The 18,397-nt window shown below is 39.8% G+C and overlaps 2 protein-coding genes across 7 annotated transcripts in view; both read right to left on the bottom strand.

Moving 5' to 3' along the window:
- The window catches only part of LOC139756016 (ryanodine receptor-like), a 494,517-nt gene that overhangs the window by 434,349 nt on the left and 41,771 nt on the right, over nt 1-18,397 (bottom strand).
- The window catches only part of LOC139756017 (probable cation-transporting ATPase 13A4), a 115,781-nt gene that overhangs the window by 92,491 nt on the left and 4,893 nt on the right, over nt 1-18,397 (bottom strand). For 5 of the 6 annotated variants that reach the window (XR_011714246.1, XR_011714245.1, XR_011714247.1 and 2 more), the window contains exons 2-7: nt 16,425-16,560; nt 15,971-16,138; nt 14,686-14,822; nt 14,264-14,411; nt 9,573-9,707; nt 3,134-3,200 (exon numbers count right to left, since the gene is read on the bottom strand). Coding sequence is in view for 3 of the 6 variants with exons in the window: in XM_071674956.1 (XP_071531057.1) it covers nt 3,134-3,200; nt 9,573-9,707; nt 14,264-14,411; nt 14,686-14,822; nt 15,971-16,138; nt 16,425-16,481 (712 nt within the window). In the remaining 3 variants the exon portion in view is untranslated. Of the gene's footprint in view, nt 1-3,133; nt 3,201-9,572; nt 9,708-10,174; nt 10,310-14,263; nt 14,412-14,685; nt 14,823-15,970; nt 16,139-16,424; nt 16,561-18,397 lie in introns of all 6 variants that reach the window. The other variant, XM_071674955.1, reaches the window with a different exon arrangement.

Raw genomic sequence — 18,397 nt, 5'->3', positions numbered from 1 at the left:
GATTCATAGAAAAACTACATCCATTGTTAAACAGAAGACCAGAAAAGGTGGATTTCTTTTGAAAGAACCATAAAGGGAACCATGACACACGTGACCTCTCTCTCAAAAAAAAAAAGAGAAAAAAGAAAAAAGCAATGATTTAAAATTACGATGCTCCTGGCACCGTCATTTGCTCTTCCTTTCATTTAGTTAATCATCATAAGCCGTAAATCAGTTCTATCAGTAGTATTGATGTTGTGTCCTTCATTAATTAATGATTTTCATTGGAAAATCTTACTTAGTGTACTCACAGTACAATCACCTCACAGAATGATCAAGTGCCACGCCTACTGTATGATCAAGGTGCCACGCCTACTGTATGATCAAGGTGCAACGCGTATGATCAAGATGCAATGCCTACTGCATGATAAAGGTGCAACGCCTACTGTATGATCAAGGTGCACCGCCTACTGTATGATCAACAGGCAACGCTCTCTTTTTATAATAAATGTTTATTTATGATGTCTGTTTTGTTTTCCTATATCAACAGGAGAATGATTTTGGTTAATACTGTATACTCTAGCACATATTTTCTGCATATTACAGACATGCTACTGATATTAACTGGCATTATTATTATTATTATCATAATTATTATTATTATTATTATTATTATTATTATTATTATTATTATTATCATTATTATCATTATTATTATTATTATTATTATTATTATTACTATTATTATCATTATTATCATCATCATTATTTTAGTTATCAATATTATTATCATTATTATTATGTAGGTTTGCGGCAGGGGTGTGTGATGTCTCCATGGTTGTTTAATTTGTTTATGGATGGGGTTGTTAGGGAGGTGAATGCAAGAGTTTTGGAAAGAGGGGCAAGTATGAAGTCTGTTGGGAAGTGAGTCAGTTGTTGCTCGCTGATGATACAGCGCTGGTGGCTGATTCATGTGAGAAACTGCAGAAGCTGGTGACTGAGTTTGGTAAAGTGTTTGAAAGAAGAAAGTTAAGAGTAAATGTGAATAAGAGCAAGGTTATTAGGTACAGTAGGGTTGAGGGTCAAGTCAACTGGGAGGTAAGTTTGAATGGAGAAAAACTGGAGGAAGTAAAGTGTTTTAGATATCTGGGAGTGGATCTGGCAGCGGATGGAACCATGGAAGCGGAAGTGGATCATAGGGTGGGGGAGGAGGCGAAAATCCTGGGAGCCTTGAAGAATGTGTGGAAGTCGAGAACATTATCTCGGAAAGCAAAAATGGGTATGTTTGAAGGAATAGTGGTTCCAACAATGTTGTATGGTTGCGAGGCGTGGGCTATGGATAGAGTTGTGTGCAGGAGGGTGGATGTGCTGGAAATGAGATGTTTGAGGACAATGTGTGGTGTGAGGTGGTTTGATCGAGTAAGTAATGTAAGGGTAAGAGTGATGTGTGGAAATAAAAAGAGCGTGGTTGAGAGAGCAGAAGAGGGTGTTTTGAAATGGTTTGGGCACATGGAGAGAATGAGTGAGGAAAGATTGACCAAGAGGATATATGTGTCGGAGGTGGAGGGAACGAGGAGAAGTGGGAGACCAAATTGGAGGGGGAAAGATGGAGTGAAAAAGATTTTGTGTGATCGGGGCCTGAACATGCAGGAGGGTGAAAGGAGGGCAAGGAATAGAGTGAATTGGATCGATGTGGTATACCGGGGTTGACGTGCTGTCGGTGGATTGGATCAGGGCATGTGAAGCGTCTGGGGTAAACCATGGAAAGCTGTGTAGGTATGTATATTTGCGTGTGTGGACGTGTATGTATATACATGTGTATGGGGGTGGGTTGGGCCATTTCTTTCGTCTGTTTCCTTGCGCTACCTCGCAAACGCGGGAGACAGCGACAAAGCAAAAAAAAAAAAAATTATTATTATTATTATAATTATTATTATTATTATTATTATTATTACTATTATTATTATTATCATCATTATTATTATCATTATTATAATTATTATCATTATTATTATTATTTTCATTATTATTATCATTAATAAAAAAAAGATTTGTATTAAAGAAAAAAATCATATTTTCTAGAAAATTTCAATTTGTTAGAACGAAAATCATGAACTTATTTTCCTTCATCCTAATATCATAATGCTGTACTTTATTAAGACCAGTTGGCTTACCATTTATACTTAAGGTTGGTGTTGGGTCCTTCACAATGCTAACACCACCTCAACACACTACCTCAAACACAACCCCACCTCAACACCAACACCACCTCAGCACCAAGACCACAGTACCTCAACATCAACAACACTTCAATATTAACACCACCTCAACACCACATCACATCAACACCAACGCAATTTGAACGCCAACACCATCTGAACAGCTCACCACCTCAACACCAGCATCACCAAGATCATCTCAACACTATACCACCTCAACACAAACACCATCTAACACCATACTACCTCAATACCACACCACCTCAACACCACACCACCTCAATACCTACACCACTTCATCACCAACGCCACCTCAACACTACATCAACTCAGCACCAGCGCCACGTCAACACCAACACCCCATCTACACCAATACTACGTCAGGAACCATACCATCTCAAAATCTACGCAACATGAGCCGTCTTACCACGTCAATACCTAATAAACCCAACAATCACACCATACCAAAAGTCACTCCACCGTTACAGATTTTGGGCGCAACACCTACAGTATGATCAAGGTGCAACACCTACAGTATGATCAAGGTTCAACACCTACAGTATGATCGAGGCGCAACACCTACAGTATGATCGAGACGCTACACCTACAGTATGATCAACTGAACAGCCACAGCAAATTTTGAACAGCATCAACTAACTAACATCACTATACCAACAGCTACATAGTCTTCAAACCTACGCTGCCTTAACAATCATCATACATCGCACCATCTCAGTATGTGAACTACCTCAACATAAAACCACTTCAGCGTAAACTTTGTCCTCACTTATTCACGATACTGGCTTCTAGAAAAAAAAAGTATATGGACATATTTTATAGATAACTGAAGACAACACTACTTATAGAGGATTAGCTGTAAGGCTATCAGACTAGGAGATTTCAAAGGTTAAACAAGAGGTATTATGGGTACTCACGCTGACCATTGCGCAGGACCGCCACATCCGACTGTGATGTTACCGTCTTCCGAAAAGATATACTTTGCTGTCGAAGGAAAGATATGAACTCCTGAGAACACTGAGACACACGGAGCTTTATGGTACTACAGCCAAGGATTAAAGCTAAAAAGGGTGACGTTTTAGTCACAAAATCATTATATCATTGTTGCTGTATAACTAAGTAAATCATCAAAGGTATGACAAAATCAAATTTGATATTTCACAGTTGTAAACATGAAGCTGTATGTCGGTGCTGGAGATTACATCAATAATGCCATTAGAAAGATACAACCCAAGATTCTATTTTCGGTTCTACAAAGAACTTCAGCAAAAGTTTTTCCATAAAAAAGTATTATATATATATATATATATATATATATATATATATATATATATATATATATATATATATATATATATATATATATAACCTGAGCCAGGTACCCATTTTAATGACCAACCCCTATAAGTGGATGAACAGCTGTGTTGACTGTGGACCGACTGTCGCTCGCCCCTGGGCGGCCCGTGTGTGCGACACGGTCAGGAACGCTAACCGATACACCACGGGAGGGCATATATCAAGCCGTTCCTTTCGGCGCCTTATTTTCCTTTAACTAATTAGGATGATGGAGCAAACAGTCCTTCCCCCTTCACCTCTAACTGCAACTATGCCCTTTCCTATACATTCCTAGCACACAGTCTTCTTGGTAAGCAAAGGAGACCATTCTAATCCTTCTGTCACTATCGCTCTCACTTCTTCCATTTCCTGTCCATAAAACTCTCCTTAACTCTCGCTTTTGTTTTTCTTGACACATTGAATCTAATCCCTTTTCATATAAAGCGTCTTTGCGGAGGAATGACTACTGGTGATCTCACTTATTCAAACTATTACTAGTTCTCCTCTCTCAGAGATTTTGGTGAATCTTTTGTCTTGGCCCACACCTCCAAATCATATAATTGTCTTTGCAATATAAACTTTTTCCCTTTTTTCTGTTTCTCTGTGTTCTCTAATGTTTAGCTATCGTTCTAGTCTTTCCATTGTTGTAATCGTTTATGGAACACCTTAACCTGTGGTGTCCTCAGGGATTTGTCTTCTCTCCATAAAGGATCATTCTTCATCCTCTAATTCTGTTCACTTTTCTTCCGATGACTCCACTCTGTATAAATCAATTCAGTTGCCTTTCCCATCCTGACTTCAATATTTCTTTTTTTTCAAAATCGCGCTGAGCTTGTTTCCCTTTCAATTCGGAATTGTACAGCTTTCCAGAATATGGAGGCAGAAACTTGGTGAAAGTCGATAATGCAGAAATACTATTCCCATCTCTTCCTCTGTTTAATCCCACTTATGTCTGCGTTTTCAAATCTCAAAACACCGCTATTCAAACCTGCAGTAAAAAAAGAAAATGGGTTTGCCGTATCGTGGATACATCACAAAATGAACATAAAAACTACGGCTTTCCATAAGCCTGGAGTGTTGTGATGCTGAAATTATTTTTCTTGAGAGCAGCAGTTGCATATCAGCAGGGGTCTTATTCACTTCAGTATAAAGTACTGCTTGTATATCTGGATGGCTCTTCTTTCACTTCTCTCCCACGTAATTAACTAATCTGGCATAACCTCTTTTCAACCATTGCCTTCCATCTGCTGTCATGTTGTTGTCCTCTGTGTTATAGAAGTAAATTCGACCAGTGATCTCGTTAACTGTCTTCTCATCCCAGATACTGGAGCCTGGCGGCTGCTTCCCTTGATTTTTATGTGGACACCAGTCACTTGAGAACTAACTGTTACTATGCATTCTTTTCTAGAAGAACGAATCCATAGAAGTCTCCTCCTTCTTTCTTTCCTTCACATAACCTTTACATATTTGAGAATCAGGTCTACATACACCTAAGAAACTCGAATTAGTCTTTTTTCTATATATATTTTCCCTAATGTTCTTTATCTTTCTCCCTCATCGTAGATGGCTATAACTGAGGCTTGTTTTTGCCCAAGTCTACTTCCATATATCAAAAAAGTTGTATTCTTTCATATACAAATGGGTTGTGGGAATTTCCCATTCACAAGAGGCATTACATCATAAGCATACTCAAATAGGTGAACTTTAGTAACCCATCTTATTTCTAACCTATCACAGCATTCATGAAAACAACAAAAAAGATGTATCGTAATATATATGGCGTATTAGTCATCTCCAGCCCGACTTACATATTCTGTCAGTCCATAGGAATCAAAGTGTTTACTTGTTGAAAATTTCATATTAACCAGTTGAAGGCAATTAAACACACACACACACACACACACACACACACACACACACACACACACACGCAATATATATATATATATATATATATATATATATATATATATATATATATATATATATATATATATATATATATATACATATATATATATATTATCCCTGGGGATAGGGGATTAAGAATACTTCCCACGTATTCCCTGCGTGTCGTAGAAGGCGACTAAAGGGGAGGGAGCGGGGGGCTGGAAATCCTCCCCTCTCGTTTTTTTTTTTAAATTTTCCAAAAGAAGGAACAGAGGGGGCCAGGTGAGGATATTCCAAAAAAGGCCCAGTCCTCTGTTCTTAGCGCTAACTCGCTAACGCGGGAAATGGCGAATAGTTTAAAAAAAAAAAAAAAAAAAATATATATATATATATATATATATATATATATATATATATATATATATATATATATATATATATATATATATATATGAGGAAAAATGAAACATGTTAAGTCTTAAGTACACTTTCGTGTAATTACGTCGTCAGGGGAGATATAAGAATGAGATAGAAAACTCAGAAGTCAGTATACAAAGGAGAGAGGCGGAGCTATGACGCCGTTGGCACACAAGTGTCTGTGGTTGGTGGTGTTCGGGTCTGGCATCATGCCTGTCATAAAATTCATTACGTAATAAAAACAGGAAAACGTTTACAAATTTTGCCAACGAGATAACTATCCATTTCAAATAGATCTTTACTAATATTGATGTTACAACTCTGTGTATTTAATAATAAAAGACTCAATAATATTTCTCGTGGTAAAGGAATTACAGTTAAAACATCTACGTCTCTATCTCATTCAGGTGTTTTCCTGCGGTTTTATGTAATATCATATTTGATCACTCGCACCACTGTGACTTCTTGCAATATATATATATATATATATATATATATATATATATATATATATATATATATATATATATATATATATATATCTTTTCTTTCATACTATTCGCCATTTCCCGCATTAGCGAGGTAGCCTTAAGAACAGAGGACTGGGCCTTTGAGGGAATATCCTCACCTGGCCCCCTTTTCTGTTCCTTGTTCTGGAAAACTGAAAAAAAAACGAGAGGGGAGGATTTCCAGCCACCCGCTCCCATATATATATATATATATATATATATATATATATATATATATATATATATATATATATATATATATATATATATATATACGTGTGTGTGTGTGTGTTTACATAATGAGTACCCCTATGACAAATGCGAATATAGGTGGTGGATGAAAACACCTGGTTGACTGCTGTTCAGTCTTGTTTCCACCTCCTTTTCTGCTGTAGCCACCAGTTTGCTGGCTACCTTTGCCAAATACAAATATCCTTCTCTATGATTAGTAATCATATCTATGTTCATATTCGCAGCTTCATCGGTTCAACTACTCATCTTCTTAGCCCATTTTTTTATGCAACATCTCCGCTCCCTGTCAATTTGGTAGGTATTCAAATTCAACCACAAGTAGCACCAAGGGGTTGGATGTTCTATTTCTTGAATAATTTATGAGCACTATCAAACGCTTCTCTATACCACAACTCGACTCACCATATATAAAGATGGAAAGCCATCACAACGTCTACGGTATATAAGAGCGATGCAAGAAATACACGCATACCAGTAAAATTTCATTACCTAATTTTACTATTTCACTGTGAGTTGTACATATGTCGTTGCATCACATGGAATGTGTTCACGGGCTGCTGCTTAGTCTGTAGGAACCAAGCACAAGGTATTGTTTAGTCTTTCGTAACAAGTTAAGCGGACCTGCAGACGACACAAGGGAGAGCAGAACGTTCGCCCAAACATGTGTTGTCATGGAATGGGTGTTGTCTAGCTGGGCTCAGCAGCTAGGCAATGACACGCTGGCCAGCCTCGTCACACTGTCCGCCACTAGTGTGTGTCATAGTGTGTCATATGACCATAATCAAGAGCACTACAGATGTTGGTACTTATTTCTATGATAAAACTGTAAAGGCCACTTGATCTTCACTGAGTATCATGGAATGAAGAAAGACCTGATCTTACCAACTAAACCTCAAAGTGGGCTTATTACTAACTTCCTTACATCTGATCTTGACCACTTCCTCTATCTTTTTGCTAGACAACTCAGCTATACTCATTCTTGTTTTCATGAGGAACTACCTACACCTTGAAGGTTTCTTCGAGTTAGGATTCAACTTTCTATTCTCTCATTATTGCCATTACCTGATTTGTATATTTCCCTCGCTTCATTCTTTACATATCAATCCTAGGTACTTTAGTTTCTCAAAATTTTCACTTCTCTAATCTAATTCTTTATCCAGATAGTTCTAACTACATACAAGAAGAATTCAGAAAAAAATATTCATCCGTCTTTATTCTCTCATTGTGAGCTGAGAAATGGCGCACAAGGTCATTAGTGACGCCCATTTAAGAAATTCTTGTGATCTAATTCAAAAATTGAAAAGCTTGGATTTCACCGGTAAAGAATAGCTAACTTTGAAGTGAAGGCACTATTCAACGACGTTCCGTAGATGGTGCGATGGTGGCTGTGAGGAGGGCTCTGGAAAACATTAATGGTGTTGACCTACCAATAGGTAAAACTGATTATGTAAAACTGATTTATCTTTCTGTGATTCACGAAGCGTTTATTTTCAATGCTAATGAATATAGGCAACGCAGGGGGTTAACCATTAGCGCTGAGATGGCCTGTCTCTACAAATATATGAGAGTAATGGGGAGGGAAACTAAGTGGCTCTGTTGACAACGTAACAGTTATGAAACCAGAACAACTCTCATTAACAAGTTAAGGACAAATGAAGTTGATAAAAATATACAATTTACAGTGGAGGTGGAGAAATACAGCAAATTGCCATTCCTGGACAAAGTGATACATAAAGAAGATGGGTAAGTTAAATTTTCAATTTATAGAAAACCTACCAACAGGGATAATTTTGTGCACTATTTCTCAGCTCACAATGATAAAGACAGGAGTATCAATAGGTTTCTTTCTGAGAACTTCTTCGTATATAAATGAAGAATATCTGGATAATAGAATGAATTACATAAATTAAAGAAAAAGCGACGGAAATTTACAGATCAGGTAATGGCACCAGTGAGGGAATAAAAGTTGATTACTTCGCAGCTCCTAACTCGAAGAAAACTCAAGGTATTGACAAATTTCTCATGGATACAGGAATGAGTATAAGTACAGCGTTTAACACAAAATGAGGATATTGGTCAAGATCAGAGTTTGGGAAGTTAATGAGCTCAGTGTGGTGTATCTATACCTTGCAATGGTTGCTCATCTTCCTACTTTGGCGAATCGAGTCGTGGACTGAAAAAGCGTTTAACACAGCACAAAAGTTAGATAATCACTCAAAGAACATCAAACTCTTTGGTATAACATGTGGATGAATATGAACATCTACCAAACTGGCAAGCAGTGGAGGTGGGATAAAAAAACATGAGGGAAAATCAGTAAGGCTCCGCACTTAAACAAACGTACGGCCATTAACAATGCAGACTGTTTGGCAAAAGTAGTTAGCAGAATGATGGTTACGGCAGCAAAGGAGACGGAGCAAAGATTGGAAAGAAACCAACTGGGAGGAAGAGTTTGGGGACAGGCAAAAAGATGATCTGCCTATGGTGTATATAAGTTCAAGTCCAGTCAACTGGCGTTAGCTCTCAGCGGGTCGCAATGTTCGAGTACTAAAGTTTCTGCCCATGTCTGTGTTTACATCCACCATCAGTACTCTCATATGTGCATATATAACTAAACGAAAATCAATAAACACCATCAAAAGATAATTGGACTTACAATAGAATTAAAATAAGGATATGACACAAAAAATACTGGAAAACAGAGAGAGCAATGCTTCACCGATAAGAAAACAGACAAAATCATAAGACAACAGCACTGCAAATTACATCTATGATTACAGAGGGCACAAATGAGTTTTCAGTTAAAATGCCCGTACACTCATGACGTTAGGTGACATATTCTGTACATTACGACCGCATGTAAACTAGCTCATCACAACAGACACAAGAAGGAAGTCACTCTCGGCTACTCAGTTTTGTGGGGTGAACCAGCGGATGTACGTTGGCCACTAACCTTCCTGGTCTTATACACAAAGAAGAACACAGTCCCAAGGAATTTCACTAGCACACCGACCCCCATATAAAAGTACGTCTTGGCAAACCAAATTCCCACACAGAACGCTTGCAACAGGTAGAACGGACTGATGGCCTGTAAGTATATACAATGCTATGGTTAGATTGAGGCCAAGATTACAGGAGGATCTGCTGCATCCAACTACGTTATGCTAGATACAGGGAAAGAGGTAGTTCTGGGGAACAAATCCAACTGTTGTAGACACTCATACATCAAGATCACTTTTTCTCAATATATTAAACCTTCATAGCTAGACTAAGTACAAACACTTACGAGAAACATTTATGAACATAATCGAGAGTACCATAAAATTCCACATGTCCTCGACGGTATCCAACTTTTAAACACTAGGCTTACTACAATTCGTTTGGTCTCCCAGACTAAGTTGCCGGTCCGAGAGGTCATTAGCATTTATGAGGATTTCTACTTTATTTTCAAAATGGTTCATTGGTCACTGACCTCCCGGCTAAAGGACAGAAACAAACCATTTTCTGCAAGTCTCCAGTCTCCTCCCAAGATCTAATAGGCTTGAGCCCACCTACCCTCCTGGTCTCCCATATCATAATAGTGATGGAGATCGCGAAGAGTGTAACGATGCACCCGGAGAAAAGGAAGTACTCCTGCAGACACCACAGGATCACGGTGTACGCTTGGAAGATGTAGAACGGGTTATATATCTGTGGAAATCATCATCCACGTTAGCGATGCAATTCTGTGAGACCCTTCAATTGCGCCTCTTTTAAATCTCACAATCTTGTACGTTTACTTTACCTTTTGGTACTTTCATCAGCTTGGGTGCTGCAAGAAGACGCGGCATCCTTTCATTGTGTTAGATGAAACAGATTTTATCAACTCCGGGTTAGAATTATATATAGAATACCTGTCATGATTTATTCAAGAATTCATGTGATATACCATTCATTATGCACCCAGATACACATTATAATAAAGTAATTTCAAACAGTACCTTACAGGCGATGAGCGAGGTCATAAGAATTTATAAGAACCTCTGTTCTATTGTCATTAGGATTCATCGATCATTGACTTCCCAGCTAAAGGACACAGACAAGCACCATACACCTACTCAAACCTCACTTACTTTCTTTACATAATATCTCTTGTCATCTCCTGTCTGGGCAATTGCTTTTAAATGTAATTATATAAAGTCCAACAAACCTCTGGTTCTTAATCCCCTGCATATTGGGATGCTAATAAGAATCTCTGGGTTTCCGCCTGCCTCTTCTGCCAATGAGAGGGAGGGCTCAGACTGTAGTTATACCAACCCCTCCCACGACCTCTCCTCTGATAGGCTTTCCTTTTTTTCAATTCACTTTGCCAACATTCGTGATCTCTAGTAACCTCTCCTCTGTTAAAGACCATCTGGCTTGTATCTCCCAATATCTAACTTTTCTTGAGACCAAATTGTCTAATGCTGTTCTCACTTGCCGCTTTTTCATATCTATCCATAATCTCCACTCATTTATTTTGTGACGTTTCTGCCTCCGCCAAACGCATAACAAAGTTTTTTTTTTTTTGTAGGAATGGAAGTATTTATCCCCTTTCTTCCAAGACGACCTTCATCCAATCCATGGTTCACCCATTCCTGTTCTGAGGCGATTCAAGTAAAGGATGAGACAATTCGGGTTTGGAAAATTCTCCTTCCTCCTACTCCCATTCGGCATTCATCACTGCCCGTAATCATTGCAAGTACGTTATACGTGAGGCAAAGCGTTCCTTATTCAAAGGGAGTGCGATAACCTCTCCTTGTCATCGACTGATGGGTCTTTCTGGTCTTCAGCTACGGGCATCGCCAACAACTTCTGTCCCAGAACCTTTCCCTCACTTTTCCGTTCTGCCGGTACTAAAGCTGTCTCTCCCGTAAACAAAATCTCTTTCTGTTCCCGTTTCTCCCCTAATTCAACCATGGATGACTCTAACATTCCTTTAACCCCTGATGCTCTTATTACTAAATCTATGTCCCTTTCCGAAATCTCTTTCGAACTATCCGAAAAGCACTTTTCTTCCTGGACACAAGCAAAGGCTTATATGGTCCTGATGGAATCCGTCCCTGTTTACTGAAAGAGCGTGCCTCTGAACTTGCACCTGTGCTTGATCGTCTGTTCCATTTCTGTTTAAAAACCAAAACTTTTTCTTTTTGAAAGCCTGAGTTGGTGCGTCCCATCCCTAAGAAGGGTGTCCGTTTTAGCCTTCTAACTATCGTACTGTTGCTTTGACATCTACCATTTCCAAAGTCTCTGAATCCCTTCTCAACTCCCATATCTTCAAACATATTAATCTCACACTCTTCCCTCCCATCACCAGTAATGGCTTCCGTGTAGCGAGATCCACTGGTGATATTCCTTTCTATCTTTCTCATGTCTGGTCAGCATCCTTGAAAGGTTTTGGGGAATCCCATGTCGTTGCCCTTGATATATCTAAAGCTTTTGATAAGGTGTGGCATCAGGGTCTCATCTCTAAGCTCCACTCTTTTAGCTTCCCTTCTTCAGTTTGCTCTGATCTGGCCGATCTGTCTCCGTGGTTGTTGATGAAGCACCCTTACCCCCTTTTTTTTTTTTCCATCAACAGCGGCGTCCCTCAAAGTTCTGTCCTGTCCCCCACACTTTTTCTTATTTTTCTGTCGTCCGCAAATAACCAAATACACTCATAGGCTTAAGACTCAACACTGCATTCATTCACATCCTTAAATTCTGCTCCTTTTTCTCTCACTCGATCGGCATCTCGTTTCGACACAACTTCCTCAATAAACTCAGACTTGGATATGATATCTCAGTGGGGTAGACGAAATCTAGCTAAATTCTATGCTTCCAAGGCTCAGTTTCTAACCATCTCTCTCTCTCTCTCTCTCTCTCTCTCTCTCTCTCTCTCTCTCTCTCTCTCTCTCTCTCTCTCTCTCTCTCTCTCTCAAATTCATCACAGCTTTCCTATTTCCTTTGACCGTTCTGTAATTCCACCTCTTGACTCAAGGAACATAATACTTGGTATTACTGTGATAACTACTCTATTTTAGAAACTTCATTGTGCGGAAATAGCTAAGTCTGCCTCTAAGAAACTGGGACTTCTGTTTAGATGTCTTCCAGACAGTTGCTCCGTTTATACAAAGGAGTGGTCCTTACTTGTAAGAAGTTCTGCTCTCATATCTGGGGCGGTTCTAGCTCTACATCCTTATTTGAAATAGTTGAGTCGACAGCGGTCCGACTTGTAAACTTTCGTAGGCTAACCTCAAAACTTGACCCGTTTCTCCAACGCCGCAATGTTGGTTCACTTTCCCTTGTCTCCAGGTATCACTTTGGATTTTGCTCCTGAGAGCTGGCTGCTTGTGTGCCCCCACCACTAGGTAGACCATGCAATGCTCGCCAAGGCGCTGCGTCACGTGGGTACTCAAGGGTGGACCCTTTTGACAAATGTTTCTTTCCTTACACCTCTTAATTTTGGAACTCTCTAATCCCTCATGTCTCTTCCAATAACTATGACCTGGTACAGTTCAAAAGACAGATTTTTCACTTCCTTCAGAATTCATAAATAGTTTGCCTTGTTTTCTTCTTTTTCCCTTTCATTAACCTCTCGCTATTTCAATTAAAGCCCGTCCTTAATGTGGACTTTTGTCCCTGATTGGAGCCTCTGACGTAAAAACGAAAAATATACATGACCCTTTTAGCATGAAGCAATACCAGTGTTAACGGTCACTGTAGTTATCTGAAGGTTACTGCAAAATGTCTAGTATGATATCAAATGGATGACTGCTATAGAAAGATAGAGATATATAAGATTCCAACGCCCGTACTCTGAGACAAGATTATTATACATCCATCGATCAAAAGCTGCCAGTATTTCCACCTGGCTTACTGATGCCTCTAACTATAAAACATAATAACTTGATCATCAAAAATCTCCCCAAGCATTGGTCTGTGATATGGCTAAATCTGATGCTATGTGCTTAGTTCACATAACTTTGGTATATGTCTAAAATTAGAATAAAACATTAAGATCCAACAAGAATATTGCTGATGAGGTCAGGGTATGCGTATCGCCAAGTATGGTGTGTCATAGGCCAACTCTACTTGAAGAGGTTGGTGATAAAACTGATAGCGGTGCATGAGTGTCTCAGTGGCATTTCTTACCCTTTGCCCGATAGTAGAATCGATCTCTCAAACAGGCTTCGCTGAATATGTCTCCTAATTCAGCATTTATGTGTCTTTCTACTGATATTCTCATCTTGTCTTAATATTCTCTCATAACAACAGGAACCAGTGGTGTGATATTTCTCTGGTGTGCGGTAATACAACTATTCGTGACTCGCGTCTTATTCTCAAGTTTGAGGAAAGTAGAGCAAGGTCTAGATTTACGTATAAAAGTCAAGGATTTAGAGAAATATCATTGACCAATGAGAGAAGAATGCGGTAGACGGTTATTCCCTTGAGAAACGAGACAGTTAAACCCTAACTGCTCCTTTCGACATTCATCAAATACTCATCCATGAATAGAGCATATCACCACCAAGAGCTGCACTAGAGCTAAGAAATATTGTAAATGACTCTTAGAAATAAAACAGTCACTCGTGGCTACTGGAGGACTTCCCTACGTAGGTAGATAAAAGAGAGGATGTGACTGGCCTGTTGGATGAGCAGCTGCCAAATGGAGGCCACCTCGATCTTCATGAAGTTTTCGCCGTAAAGCACCAGTCGGTCACTGGCCTCGTCACCAGTCAACCCATCCTTGCCTTTGTGGAAGGTACTGAACGTCGTTCCTTCCTCCATCAACCTACGGGAACCCAGCAAAGTCACAAAAAATGACACTTTTTTTTTTTCTTTCTTCAAAACGAAAATCAATACTTGCTATCCTGAGCAAATGCTCGGATATTAATTAATCTGGTTCTTTACAGTTGGAAGTATTCTATGATTCCCCCTGAGGAAAAAGAAAGTAACTGACTTCCAAAAATCAATAAAAACCTGTCAGAGCTGAAAATATCTTTATTTGGTTGTAGTTCTGTCATTACTGATTATCTCTAGAGTTCCGAATACTAAGAGGAACTCACCGTAACCTGACGAAGGTACAGGTGGCGTCGTCCCAAACGTACTTGATCTTTTTGTTGAAGAAGTAGAGAAGGCCTGGAGCGTCCTCCTTCCTCTCCTCCCTCACCACCTCTTCCTCCCACAACTGATGGTAGATGTCCTGCCGGGGAAAGTTACCGCGCTCAACACCTCACACTGCTACTCTTTTGAAAATTTCCCCAAATTTCTTTTTCTTTTTAGCAGGAAGAGCTTAGAAAGAAAACGGCTCGTGAAGGGACTAATGTGGCATGCAGACGAAGAAATGCTAAACAAAGAAGTAGTGATGGCGTTTGAAGTTATATGGTAAGGAATATAAGGATGTGAGTTGCTCAACTGCAGTATATCTTCAAATCCAAGGACAAGCAGAATCTGATGACTAAAGACTCTGTAGATAAGTGGGCAAAGACCAAAAGAATACACTAGTAGATAACTCAGGTTTACGCGTCGTATATTGTTGTGCAAGTGTGTTTAGGTGCGACAGCTTGAGTTGCAAAGAGTTACATAGAGTTGTGTACGACAATAAAAATAGGTCCAAAAAACTAACAAAGGGACTCCATTAAGACTAACGAAGTAGCACGGGGCTCATGAATAAGAGAATATCAAAAAACAAGTGCGTTTCAAAAAAAAAAATTCTTCTTGTGGATCCTGAAATAAAGACTAAGTCAGATTAATCCATTTTCCGAGAGTGAAACTGTCAGGGACTAAAGAGAGAAAGATCCATTGATCTTATAGTTGGTGAGTAAATCATGTTTATGGATGGCAGAGAAATTTCTAATCTATAACAAGTAAATACCTTAGTGCCGAGTGGATATGGGTTATAGGTATAAAGTGATATGAAAATGGATTACCTTTTTTGAGTGGATCGCCTGAACTGTCGCAACTTTTTTGTGATATACGGGAATAAACTTCCTGTCAAGACATTTTGGCAGTTCCATTACTTTGCCACTGAATCAATAACTGTACGGGTGACAATGATCTTACCATCCGACATGTCTAATACGAATCATCTTCCGCCCAACATGACAGCAGGTCCTGCTGCACCACCTTTGCTACTAGACATGTGAAACTGACCGCACTATTGGACACGTGGCACTGACCTTACTTCTGGACACGTGGTACTGACTGGACACATGGTACTGATCTTAGTGCTTGGACACAGAACCCTGACCATCTGTGGACATGGCACTGTTTCGTACCGTCGAACAAATGGTACTGACAGTGTTGCTTGACGTGCGTAGTTGACCTTGTCTCTGGAAATGCATCACTGACCTTGAGGAGCAGTCTCTGTGCGTCGTGTAGGGAGCAACGTCGGTGTGTAAGGGCGAGCTTGATGGAAGGTCGCCAGGCGATGAGGAGGAGGAGGAGGCCGCCCGTCAGCAGCGTGGCAACTGCCGTCAACACCATCTTCAGAGGGTCTCGGGTGTACCCCGTCGCTTCCTGTGGAGTGGACACATTTCTGGCTCGTAAGAGGCTGGAAGTTGGGGGAATGTGCAAGGCAAAATTGTAAGGGAAGTGTTCAGTTTAGTTAGTTATCATATCACACAGATTTAGCAACTAGATGACGAGGCAAACAAAGTAACAGCCAGAGGGAGATGTGCCAGCAGCCAAATAAAGAGACATATTAGAAAGACAGAGAGACAAAGACAAACGTAGCTGCAAAGACCTCTATGACGGAGGCGTGACTGCAGCAGGGGCTATAAGACGGAGAAGGAAATACACTCACCAGTTCATCTCTGGTGCCCAGGTTGAGGCGGTCTGCCGTGGCCTTAGTACCCCACATGCTGGTGCTCTCGATGGTGCTGATGCTTTACCCCTCACCAAACGAGGAGTTCACCAAGTTTCCCTTGACATTACTTGCGCTGCAACCGAAAGATTCGCTCAGTTTCCTGGTTTAAGTCGGTAATAAAAAGGGAGGTGACGAACTTGACGTAGGGTGAAACTTACCAACGTCTAACTCTCACTCTGACATCAGACCTTCGCTATAACGTCAGACTTTCAAGCTGACATCAGATCCTCACTATCACTGTAAGCTTCCACCAGTGACATCAAGCTTGCTCTGCGACGCCAAGCCTTCACATCAACACCGTGTGTTCACTGTGATATCAGATCTTTACACTGACGTAAGTTGCTTCCCTCTAAGCTGGAGATGTCAACTTGCGACGGCCGTTCTCGTCTTCACTACAATCCTTGTCATATACAATATGTAAACACACTGGCACTGATCCTGCTGTACTTAAACAAGACATATGGTAAAAAAAAAAAAAAAGGAATACACAATACCCAGCTTCTAAGTGTAGGCGTTTACTCAATTATCCCTAAAAGTTTACTAGTAGCATATATCATCAACTTAAAGCCAAGATGACGGGCACAAAGATAAGAATTTGAGACCACTAGTCGATCCTTGCGTTGACTAACCTGGGCGATGTGAACAAAATGATGTAGAGGATGGGAGACAATGCTTTTGTTTATAACCAAAACACCAGGTCTTGAATGAGATAATAAAAAAAGAAAGAAAGGCAATGATGAGGAAATGAGTGCGAGGACGACACGTAGATAATTATTTTCATTAGAGAGACAGGGGAAGACCAGAGATCCTGACGTGGAAAGTTTGAGGTTTGACTTTATTCCTACAATATTTGTAACATTTGCATCCTACGATACCCTGTTCTCTAAAATCTCTAATTAAAACGATGTTGTCTCGTAAGAAGCTCCATTACTGATAGACTGTTCCCGAGCTCAAGCTTATGGGCCATGACACATTTCCGTAAACAGTCTCTCCTTGATCTCAGAGATAAGGACACTCATTCACGAATGCACGTAATGAGTTCAGGGATGAGAGTATTCAAGAATATTCTGCTTGAGATTTGACTATACATTTAACGTTTTCTGCTTGAGATAAGACCATACAGTTAAGAATATTCTGCTTGAGGTTCAAACATACATTGAAGAATATTCTACATTAGATCAGAAATGTATGATGGCGCGTGGCTGTGCCATAGAAATGCGAGGACCCAAACTGGTCACCAATAGATTTCGACCATCTTAGAGGCCAGGTACCTGCTTTCTCTTCATTTTTGGAATGTAGGACGGATCTTGTACAGGAGGAGGGTTTTTTTTTTTTCTGTGGAGAATGAGTCTTTACTGTAGAATGGATCTTTCCTGGAGGATGGGTCTTTCTTGGATCATGAATCATTCCTGAATGAAGCATGTATCTTTAATGATAATCGACTTTTATGGGCAAACGGAAGATACATCTATACAAATGATGGGTCTTTACTAGATTACGGCTGTTCAACAGAGAACTAGTCCTTGATGTTGGGAAGGATCTTTAATTTTGAATGACATACAGTACACTTACAGCCGACAAACCTTCCCTGTCCATACAGAACACTGCCTCGCCCAGGTAGACCTCCCTTCACCTGCCTTACAACATCCTCTTCAAACACGCCCACCTACACATGCGTAGGTCCTCCTAGAGCATCTCTTTCCTTCTTATCTAACACCACTTATCACTCACAAAAGCAGTTACTATCATGTTCATCTCAATGATCTTGCAGTATACTACTACTCCCCACAATCCTTTCCTATCACTGCTATCGGAGTCGATACAAACAGTTTATTTACAAAAGATAGCTTATACAGAGTAGTTGGTGGAGTTTTCATCTGCGTTGATAACAATCTAAGTGCTATTAAGAA

This window comes from Panulirus ornatus, chromosome 20 (genome assembly GCF_036320965.1).
Source record: "Panulirus ornatus isolate Po-2019 chromosome 20, ASM3632096v1, whole genome shotgun sequence".
Lineage (NCBI taxonomy): Eukaryota > Metazoa > Arthropoda > Malacostraca > Decapoda > Palinuridae > Panulirus > Panulirus ornatus.
This window is presented reverse-complemented; position numbering and strand designations above follow the sequence as displayed.